This window comes from Syngnathus acus, chromosome 4 (genome assembly GCF_901709675.1).
Source record: "Syngnathus acus chromosome 4, fSynAcu1.2, whole genome shotgun sequence".
Classification (NCBI taxonomy): Eukaryota; Metazoa; Chordata; class Actinopteri; order Syngnathiformes; family Syngnathidae; genus Syngnathus; species Syngnathus acus.
The window spans coordinates 466,089-477,077 of record NC_051090.1 but is presented as its reverse complement, the minus strand read 5'-3'; the positions used below and the strand labels follow the sequence as shown (position 1 = coordinate 477,077).

General features: G+C 45.3%; 1 protein-coding gene across 2 annotated transcripts; it reads right to left on the bottom strand.

Annotated features, from left to right (window-relative positions):
• Window positions 1–2,749: 2,749 nt before the first annotated feature.
• Window positions 2,750–10,449, bottom strand: dnai3 (dynein axonemal intermediate chain 3). 2 transcript variants are annotated; one of them, XR_005097687.1, is made up of 22 exons: window positions 10,300–10,449; window positions 9,168–9,352; window positions 8,712–8,816; window positions 8,511–8,636; window positions 8,234–8,433; window positions 7,911–8,024; window positions 7,573–7,769; window positions 7,377–7,480; window positions 6,737–6,826; window positions 6,526–6,618; window positions 5,583–5,702; window positions 5,259–5,332; window positions 5,023–5,173; window positions 4,817–4,919; window positions 4,546–4,664; window positions 4,400–4,460; window positions 4,127–4,269; window positions 3,833–4,040; window positions 3,626–3,717; window positions 3,313–3,435; window positions 2,954–3,123; window positions 2,750–2,760 (listed from the first exon to the last, which is right to left on the bottom strand). XR_005097687.1 is itself a non-coding variant. In XM_037249074.1 (21 exons), exons 1-21 carry the CDS (start codon window positions 10,439–10,441, stop codon window positions 3,010–3,012), a joined length of 2,664 nt encoding a protein of 887 aa, XP_037104969.1. In that variant the 5' UTR covers window positions 10,442–10,449; the 3' UTR covers window positions 2,766–3,009. The 2 variants fall into 2 exon arrangements, 1 of the variants encoding a protein (XP_037104969.1); XM_037249074.1 differs by lacking the exon at window positions 2,750–2,760 and having other exon boundaries at window positions 2,766–3,123.
• Between the last annotated feature and the right edge of the window lie 540 nt (window positions 10,450–10,989).

The following is a 10,989-nucleotide window of genomic DNA, read 5'->3' as shown; positions in this document are numbered from 1 at the left end:
GAATGAAATCTAAAATGGGAGAGCGTGAAGATCCTGGAAAGCCACCTGCATGTGAAAGCAGATCTTCTTCCTCACTCTCTTCTCTGTTCCCTTAATCTGTGTTGACCTTTAAGTTGATATCACGGCTGCAAGTCAAGCAGCCAAGCATGGCACACACCGTGGCCTTTGTTTGCAACTTTACAGTGAGTTGGGCTTCATGAAGAGAGAGCAACTTTTGGCCCAGCGATGAGATGAGATGAGAAAATACAAAAGGTGCTGTTGACATTTTTTAGTTTCACTTAACATTGACTAATAAGAGGTAGGTCATGTATCCATCCATGTAGTATGTGCCAGTATTTATGGACCTGGCTATAATGGATCTCCACTAAACAGTCCTCTTTTCTATCAAGTTGCGTGATTCCAAAACACTGTTGACACATGAACAAATAACCCAATGACGTTGTTTTGGCCAATATAGTACGTGAACTACATTCGAGGAAGAGGTTTGCTCTCTCGCTGGGGTCAGATGATTTTCTCCAAAGCGCATTCGTCACTCATCTCATTTGAACGGAGAGAGCTGTGTTACCTGAATTGCTCTCCTCGATTCAGTGACCCTGCACAAATTCCATGCATGCAGTGTCCTTCAAGAGGCAAGCTATGAAACACATTTCCTAGATAAAAAGCTCTCTTTTGAGGCTCTTTTGTTTCCCAGCCTCCACTTTGCTGGACTTGGCAAGGCTTCTGAGGGCTTCGGCACACATCTCTTGACACGCTGTGGATGGACAGATTGGCCACTGTGAGGAGAGGGGAGAAGATGAGCGCAGGGCAAGGAGGTGAAAGTGAAGAAGAGACAGAGAAGAGAGGAGCGGCAGCTCAGATCCTCGCTCTTTGCTCCCACCTCTTGGCTCCATTGGCCTGTCACTCACAACGCTTTCATTTTTAATGAAAGGCTAATCCATCCCTCCCTCCCTCCCAACATGGCCGGCTGGGAAACGTGAGCCTAAAAAGAAGCCGCGTCGGGAGACATGGCCCTCTCGTGTTTGATACATTTGCAGGTGGCTTCTTTACCAGCACCCCGACCCCCCTTCCTTCCTTCCTTCCTTCCTTCCTTCCTTCCTTCCTTCCTTCCTTCCTTCCTTCCTTCCTTCCTTCCTTCCTTCCTTCCAAATTCTGATCCATCCGGCAAAAAGCCTAGAACGCCATATGAACAACTTTGTTCTCCAGTGCGTGTGCGTGTGCGTCTGCTGCAAGTGGTGTCGATTTGCCACACCGCCACTCTGCTCACTCACGGCTGCCCCTTGTGGAAAAGAGGAAAAAAAACTCCCGGACCCTGACAAATCAATGTGTTTTTAATGTCATTTTAAAGATATTTCCAAAAAACAACCTCACGTATGCATCTAAGGGTTGAAACTAGGTAGGGTCAGGGTTTCAAACTAGGGTTGGGGTTTCAAAGTAGGCTTTCAAACTAGTGTTAGGGTTTCAAAGTAGGGTTTCAAACTAGGGTTAGGGTTTCAAACTAGGCTTAGGGTTTCAAACTAGGGCTTGGGTTTGTTAACCCTAACCAGCCCTCCCTCCCTCTCCCACCTTGCTCAGTGCTTTCCTGCGTTCCAGCATTCAATTCTTCATGGTCCTCTCAGTGTTGCAAGCGTCCGATATAATGCAGCGCCCCCCGGCCCCAGCCCCCCTTCAACTCCAAACCTCCCTTTCTCCAGTCCCCCTGCAGTCGCCCCTACCTCTTCCCTGCCCAGATAGCAGCTGTCAAGTAGTCACTATAGGTTTGCTGGGCCGCTCTTGACCTGAGGTGGACTTGGCACGCTGATGCGTCCACATTTTATTCCCTTGCCTTGGAGAAGTGAAACTAATTGAGTCCGGAGGGCCCTTGGCAGGCAGTACACTTCAAGGGGAAAAACCTTCCTCATAAATGTTGGGAACAATGTGGCACAAAAGGCCACGTCACATTAACAAAAAGAGCCTTTGATTTTTTTTTTTTTACCGCGTAAAGTTCTTGTTTCGATAGGTATTGAAGAAGTACACGTGATACTGACCATATTTGAGTGCATTCAAGCAATCCACATTTTTGAGGCAAGGTGCATCACTGTGTACATACTTAAAAGACCTCGTCAAACTATGACAATATAACATGATCAAAACATACAATTATTAAAATATCATTGACCTTCTGCTTGTTTATTATCATGTAGAATGGCTTACAGGAAACTACTCACCTGAATAAGGTCAAATCATGACTTGGATCCAGCTTCAGGTCTAAGATCGCTTTCATGAAAAAGGTTGTTTTATCAACAGCATGTGAAATGAGCCCAAGATAATGACAAGGCTCTCAACAACAGATACATATCGTGAAATGAAATGAAAGCAGGCTCAAAATGACTTCCTTCCTTCCTTCCTTCCTTCCCATGTGCAATTTTCAAGATGCATCCTTGAGAGGCTCTGACAGAACGCCACTGAACTGATGGATGGATAGCCAGAAATAAGAGCTCACAATCCTTGCTTGGGGTGGAAATTGACTTGATACCCACCAGCTGATACCAGGCCATTTTTTGGAAGGAATATATAAATGAGCATTTCATCATGAAATGGTAACATGAAATGAAATGAAAATGTTTCGTACGTTAGGGTCAAAAGTAGTCTGAAGAAAACCAAAGCAATACTAATTTGCAATACAAATAAAGGGGGAAAATAGATGCAACCATCATTTCCTTTGTGGACTTCGTTGGGCATTTGGAAGTGATTCCACAAGATCAAACTGGTCCATCAACTTTGCTTGAACAGAATGCACATTGTACAAAGAGCTGCGCAGAGTTTGCTCAAGGATGCAAGCGCTATGGTCAAGTCAGGCTACATTCACATCTTGCTAGCAGCTTGAACATCGCAGACTGTGCCTTTCACTTGGAAGAAAGCAAATCAAATACACACGTCTTCAAGCTGCACATTCAAAAATAAGAACACGTTTTACCTCCATAAAAAACAATGTGTGTGTGTGTGTGTGTATGCGGGTGTGTGTGTGTGTTGTTATGGTGTCAGTCCCATGCTTTTAAGGATGTTTTCCTCAAGCACTAGGAAATCGTTGTACTCCTTCATAACATCCTGCTCTTCTGTGGTGGGGGTCCCTGCTTTCTCAGGCTCCTTCGGAGAATAAAAATTAGGATTTAGAAAACATGATGTTGTCACTTTTTGTTTGATTGATCCCAAATATCCCAATTCAAAAAAGGAAGTCATCTTACTTCTCCAACTCCCCAAATCTGATGACTAGCTGGGCTTATAAATTTGGTCTATAAAATCCTGTCAAACCACTGTCAAGCATTACAAGCTCACCACTTTCTTCTGTTCCTCTGGTGGCGGCGGCGACGGCTTTTGGCTTTCCCACATTTCTCTCCTCTTGATAAGGTCATTAAGTCTCTCTTGCTGCTGATGAATGCATTTCCCCACATTGGCTCTCTATACACATGCAAGAGAAAAAAGTCTTTTTCATCAAATAAATGACAATCCATTCAATCTGCATCAACACGGATTAGCTCCACGAGGCATCCACTCCAAATCAACCAATACATCAATCAATCAATGCATAAATGGTGTTTGGATCGTTGCCCAAAATAATGCGGAAAAAGGCATGTTCCTTTTGCATTACCTCATTTCTGTAAGCCATGTGGAACACGGGTGGGATTTGAAAGACACGCACTATTCCAAGATCGTCAGCCAAAGTCAGGAAGTGCTGCTTGGCTGGCATGGAAATGGACATCAAGAAACACTTTTATTGCAGTGGTGTGAAAGTGAACTCAATCCCCCAAAGTCATTTCTACATTGTGGCTCTCAATTGCTGTGATCAAATACTCACAGGAGATGGTCCAAGGTTTGATGGAGGTGATCTTGCCACTGGTCATGTGTTCTTGCACGTGCACAGCTTCTCCCGTCTTTTCAAGAATGTTCCACACCTCGATTTTTCCGTCCCCTTTTCCAAGGAAGAAAATGGCCGGGCGGGTCAAAGACCAGCACGCCGACGTACACAGCCCCTCCGAGCTCGGGAACAGGAAAAGGGGGCCGTCCTGGAAGTCAGTCGGTCGGTCGGTAAAAACGTAGAAACAACCAATGCCTTTGCTGAGTCCGACCGAGTAAGAAAGAGCCTTTTTACCAACACTCCTTCTTTCCAAATGGCAATATTGCAGCTTCCAAAAAGCGACGTTCCAGTCAACACAATGTCTTTAAAAAAGGGCGAGCGCTCGATGGTATTGACCAAGCAGGGGTGGATTTTGAATAAATGAAGCGGCTTGGGACCTTTGGACACATGAGACACATGATCGGTCGGTGGTTATCTGACCCAGAGGAGACTCGACTTATTGCCACGGTTAGCGATAAATGGCAAATAGCGGCTCTCGTGATTTGCCGAAGCTACCACGTCACTTACTCAGGAGCTGATCCAGATCGTTTCTTTCCATTTTCCAGTCGGTGTAAACAATCTCCCCGTCCTGGCAAAAAGCAAAGGTAACTCAACATGGTTCAAGTGAAAGATTTGAACATGAATGCACTTGGTATCGTGAGGAGGGCTTTCACCTGTGTTCCAATATAAATCTTGGTATTGATGTCTTCCAGAGGTGTTAGTCCTTTGGCTGAGGGTACTTGGAGCTGACTGTAGTCTGACGTTCCTAGCGCTGAGCCGTCGCCACCGCTTTCTTGAGCGTCGCATTGCATTCAAAGAGTACTTTTCAATGACCGTGATCAATGGAGTGAGCGTGGATGGATGGATGGAGGGAGGGAGGGAGGGAGGGAGGGAGGGATGGATGGTGCAGCCTCTACAATCCAAACTCCAAAGCTTTACTCTCACCTGCCACTAGGGTGTTGGTAGTATTCGGCCTATTGGTGAAGGGGTAAAGGTTGAATTTGATTGGGACATAATCACCGTTCCTCTCCATGTTTACCAAGGGAACCTACAACATCAAAGAAAATGTCAACGTTTTTGTGCGCACGTACTCATTTCCTAATAAAGACTAACCCGCGATTGGCAATACAATTGATTGCATCCTACGTTACCGTAATGAAAGGTTTCCACATCCGCTCCAAGTGTTTGAAGGGGTTGTTGTCACTGTAATTGGCCATCTGAGACTTGGAATCATTCTGTTTCTTTTCCGGTATGGTCTGGCGCACTTGTTTTGGCATTCGGATGTCCCAGAACATTAAAGTGCTTTGGAAAGAAGAGGGAATTCTTAATATCGTATCTCTTCAATGATCGAGGTGACTTCTTTTTGTTGTTCCCTTTCAAGACGTACCTGTCAGGGGAGCAGGTGATAAGTTGAACAGAAAGATTGGATTTGTTCTCCACCGGAACGCCCTGAGCGGTGACCTAATCGCAGCTCCAGGAGAGCGGAGACAAATTCAACCACGCTGAAGACTTTCAAAGGATCGTGGCAGCGACAATCGGTGGTGAGAAGAGCACACATTTGAAAACGTGCTTGCATTCAACCATCAATCGCCACCACGTGTAGAAGCAAAACAACTTGACGTGCTCGCATTCGGCATGACATCTCAAGAAGGACTTCGGCCAGTGCTTCAACGTTTAGATTGCGGCAGACGTGTCAATGAGCCTTACATACCTCAAATGACTGAGGCAGCCAATGGACATCTGTAATTGGTGCTTTGTGGCTGTTCTCCACCCCTGACATTGCACTGTAACGCACAAGTGGAGCTTTATTGTCTTTCTTGTCCTCAAAACCCTGTCAACGGACAGACGAGTGAACGCACTTTAGTATTGGTCAAAGCAAGAGTGGAACAATTCATCCATCCCAACTTGATCAGCATGATCACAGATTTTGGTGGGGAAAGGGAAATGCATGAGAATTGAAGAATTGTATTTCTTCATTGGGCTGACAAACAAAGCACAGGTCTCTGTGTGTGTGTGTGTGTGTGTGTGTGTGTGTGTGTGTGTGCCTAGCTTTGCTCCCACAAGCCTCCATATAGAAATAAAGCCTTGTTGACACCACAAAGAAAGGAAAGGAAAGGAAAGGAAAGGAAAGGAAAGGAAAGGAAAGGAAAGGAAAGGAAAGGAAAGGAAAGGAAAGGAAAGGAAAGGAAAGGAAAGGAAAGGAAAGGAAAGGAAAGGAAAGGAAAGGAAAGGAAAGGCTAGCGGTGGGATGGCATTTGTTTGTTAGCTTCTGTTGTGCTTGGCCAGGGTGTAGTGCATGCTTTGCAGAACAGCTGGAGGCTGCCAGCTCATGCTGTTGGCTTTGGGAAATGAAGAGCAAACAGGGCTAGAAGAAAGAGAATGGAGAGAAGGAGGAGGGACAGCAAAAATCAGGGTGAGGAACAGCAGAGACAGCTGGCTGGCTGACTGGAGGGAGGGAGGGAGGGAGGGAGGGAGGGAGGGACAATAAAAGCACACAAAGGCCAGATGGAGGAGGTATTTCGGAAATTGTCCTCAGCATCCTTTGATAGTCTAAGCACCCAGATTTGACTCAAGTGTCCTGACATCATCACAGGAACACAATTCAAGGAACGTAATAAAGTATTCTTGGATCAACCTTAGATATGGCTACTCACCAGCGTGTCCGTTTTGACAGAATGATGCTTATGATGACCGTGTTGGACTGGGTGCAAACGTGCAACGTGAGCAGATATTTCCCACAACACCACCTGTGGCAGGCACACACATTGCCAAGTGAGCAGCAGAAATGGATGAAAGGGCCAGCCGAGAGAAAGGGCTTCCTTCCCAGGCCAAAAGCAGCAAGGCACAAAGGAAGCCAGCAAGCACCTGGCCGTTCACGCAGCCGCCAACAATAATATTTGGATCAGAGGGGCAGAATTCAAAGGCGAGAATGTTGTCTGGGCACTCCAGCAATATCTGGAACACAAAGACAAATATAGTGCAAACAACATGTTCATCGACACTATTTGATGACTGTGGAAAGTTATTTTTATTTTATTTTTTTGCAGAAGCACACGCGTACATTGGATGAGGTCCAGAGTGGCAATACAAAGCAGCGAGCGAGCGAGCTCTTCAGCATTGTGTTCAAATACATCCCTGACAGAGTATTTCTTTACAAGCACTTTAGACAACGAAAGAATGTTGTAGACGGAACAGAAGGGGAGATTGTGAGCCAAGAGATGAACTGCATCATCCAAAGGGATTATGTTCGTCACCAGCTATCGATCAGTCCGGTCGGTGAGTCAATGAACCTTCTCAAATAATGATCTTTTTCACATCGGATCCTACTTTTGACATTCCCCTCATATATTATTTAATCTTCCCTGATTCCTATTGGGGAATAAATGTCATTTGAGGGTATCAAAAAGAAAAACGGCCGAGTCGGCACAAGGACTCACTTGTTGTTGGTGCCAATGGGGGAAATTAGTGCGGGCAGTCGGAGAGAAAGCATGTGCATGCTGCGTACCTTGGCATGAGTGGGGTCAGAGAAGGTGTAAAAAACGATCAGCGGCCCAGTCGACTTGATCAACGGTTGTTTCTTCTTTTCTCTCATTGCCACGGCCATCACACCTTGAAAAGCAATAACGCCAATGAAATGAAATGGTGCAAAGCGCCACTCGTGAGTGTCTACATTTCCGGTGGCTCAAATGATCTTGACCTACTTGGAACGGTGGGATGCCAGTGCATGGCGATAATCTCCTTGCCGGGACAGTAGTTTGGGTCGGAAAAGGCCTGGTTCAGCATCAAAACATCGGACACCTTCCCAGACCAGTCCATGTCGTCCGTATCCGTCCCCAAAGCCATCCAGTCGTCTTTGAACACGTTCATAATTTCCTCTTGTTGCAGGGCGTGCAGAACCCTACAAAAAGGAGCGGCTGTGCTTTGGGCTCCATCAAGCTTTGATGAATCTTTTCCTGCTGAGACACGCTAGGAGGTCCCATCCCATCCCATCCCATCCCATCCCATCCATTGTTGTGGACAAAATGACGCAATGTTTTACCTGTTTGTCACTGCATTACAAAAATCACTTAAGCTTAGTGGAGGGCTCTTCTCCTGCTCCTCTTTCCTCAATACTCCTGGCGTGTACTGTGTACAGTTATTTCGCCTCAACTTCCTGGAATGCACACGAAATATATTGTTCATCCATTTGTACATCTCAAATTCTGAATTCAATTTGCTTCATGAAACAGTTGTCTGTTCCCATGTTTAGATGGCACTGTTGGTTGCGATCAACGGCTTTAAGAAACATCCGGCCGGGTCCTCTGGGCCCAAGTAAAGCAGAAAAATCAAGAAAAAGCCATTTTGAAGCTTCCTCTTTTGTACCACAGTGTCTGGGCGCTGCTGCTCTGGAGGATGGGGATAGCCTGCACGGCGCAATCCCTCTGGAACAGCTTGATGTTGAATCGCCTGTCTTGGTAGGACAAACACTCCACGTTGCCATCTTTGACATCTGCAACGTTGCGGTCCGAAAGCGAGAGCGGCGAGCCAAACTCCCTCCGAGCTCTGGAGAACTTGTAAATTAACTTGGAGACAGAATAGAGGCAATTACAATGAAAGCTTCGAAAGTGAAGGACAAAGCTTCCAATGTATTTCCAAGCACCTTTTCTCGTGTCTCTTTGACAGATTCTTCATCAATTTCTTTTTCACTGCCAAGTGATAGCCATTCCTTTGGTTCTGGAGTTTTGATTTCAATCTCAATCTCTTCTTCAGGCTCAGCTTCAGGGGGCTGATAATATTAGACATACATACACTCACTGCGGCATCAAATGAAATACACACAGACTTGAATCAAAACGCTTACATTGAGGATTCGTTCCTTTGCTTCTGGTGTCAGAGCCAGATAGAACATTTGGCCATAGGTGAAGTCTCGGTCATAAACCAGCAAAAGCTCACTCTCTGGATAATCCTGTCAATGGGATGGATGGATGGATGTCACGTAGAAGTTATATGTTCCTGTGGAGTATCTATGTTCTTCTTCTGCTTGCAGGCGTCCAAAACATGCATGGTGGCTTCATTGATGATAATAAGTTGGTGGTTTAAAGACACACCTGGATGACTGGCTGTGGTTCAAATAATGTTGAATCACATACATGTTGATGTTTGTGCAGAGTGAAAATGCACAACTAACTTGAGCCATGCATGATCAAAGAAAACATGTCTTTTTTTGAGCCCAGCTCACCACGGACGGGAGTCTGCACATCATCGCAGTGCCTTGAGGCTATTGTCTGAGTGGGACAATAAGGTAAGCCTCACTCACCAGGATCATCTGCTTCACAGGGCTGAAATCCGACACTGCAGCTTTTGTCCTCATGTCCTCTAAGATGTCATCTTTCTGCAGGAGCTTGTAGGGGTTCTCCCCTGTGACATCCTCATCAGCGACGCAAGCAAACTGCTGCTGAGTAGCAGATGTCAGGACCATAGGGAGGATGTCCTCTGGCTGACCTTGAAGAACGTCTCAAATGACTACCATGCGTGTTATGGCAAACTAGCAACAAGTCGACTTATTTTCTTAGGTTGCACACTTCAAATAAAGATACTGCTTTAGAGAGTTCTAGAATCCCAAAACAAATCCTTCTAATTAGTCTGTGCGCTATTTTGAAGAACTCCAGCACACAAGGAGTGAAAGTAGTAAGAGTGACGGAAAATGTTTACCACAAGATTTTCTTCGTAGACAATCCATGTGTGGAGGCCCGAAGCATGGACAGTAAACACGCTGCTGCATAATGACAGCTTTCATCCGGCCTGCGCTTGCTTTCTTCAAAGCCTTCCCTTAAGGTTGCAGAAAGGATGCAGGGAATGCTGCCGGCCGGCCGGCCAGCCTGGCGTGCGTGCGGACACTTTAAGTAAATCCACTTCCCAGCTGGGTGGGTGTGTCCACCTTCCTTCCTTCCTTCCTTCCTTCCTTCCTTCCTTCCTTCCTTCCTTCCTTCCTTCCTTCCTTCCCACCCACTGAACTCTTTTTATTGTAGGAAATATTTGAGTGACAGATTAAGAGTGTGTGACGTGTCGCGTCCCAGAATCCCAAAAGAATGTAACTTGATTGCATGTTTGTATACTGCTTAAGTGGAACATTGTCATTACTCAGGACTCTTTTGCCATGACTACTCCTACTAATATACTCGTCTTACCGACATCAGACCTCCAACATTACCATAGATTGTGTGTTATCTATTTTTACATTTGTCTATCATTTCCAGCACTTTGGTATGGCCCACCCCACAGTCACATTATTTTGTCAACTGAATTTGAGTATTTTTGTCATTCTAATTGGATTTTTACTTTATTTTTGGGGTGGGCTCTTTTTTTATCCTATTGCTAAATCACTATTATTTTCAAGCAAATGTCCTCCACTTAATACATTGTTGGTTACTGTTGCAAATTAGGCCTACCTGGAGTCTCTGGACCTTCTTCTGTACTGCTGGTTGTGCTTGTCTTTGTTGTCATGTTTCCACCAATGGAGGAGGCAAACCACTTCCAACTCATTTGGTCAAACAAACAAACAAACAAACAAACAAACAAACATGCAAACATGCAAACATGCAAACAAACATGCAAACAAAGTAAAGACACTGTATAAGATTTTTTTTTAAAACAAAATTATACCATCATCATCATCATCATCCTTTGTTTTACGTACAAACATTACGGGACCGTAGTGTCATTTTGTAAGCGGTTAGCGACATCTTGTGGTATACATATGTAGTGCGGTAGCTTACCTTTGCTCCTCTTACATGAAAAGAAACATTTTTGTACTAATACTAATACACCTGCAATTGCAAAGTGCTCGTAATCAGTCAAATTGATAATAAACCAAATAAGTTGAAATGTCAATCCGACAAGACACTGAAGCATTTGAGTAACGTTTGCTGAAGCAACTTGATAGACAGCAGCTCACTGCGGACAATTGCTCTGCTTCAACATGTTCAGCATTTCGAACACTGCCATCAAAGAAAAGGCCACTTGGAGCCCAAATGGCCATTTCAGCGAGCCCTTACCTCTTGGACAGCCTGCCTGCCTGCCTGCCTGCCTGCCTGCCTGCCTGCGTGGCTGCCTGCCTGCCTGCCTGCCTGCCTGCCTGC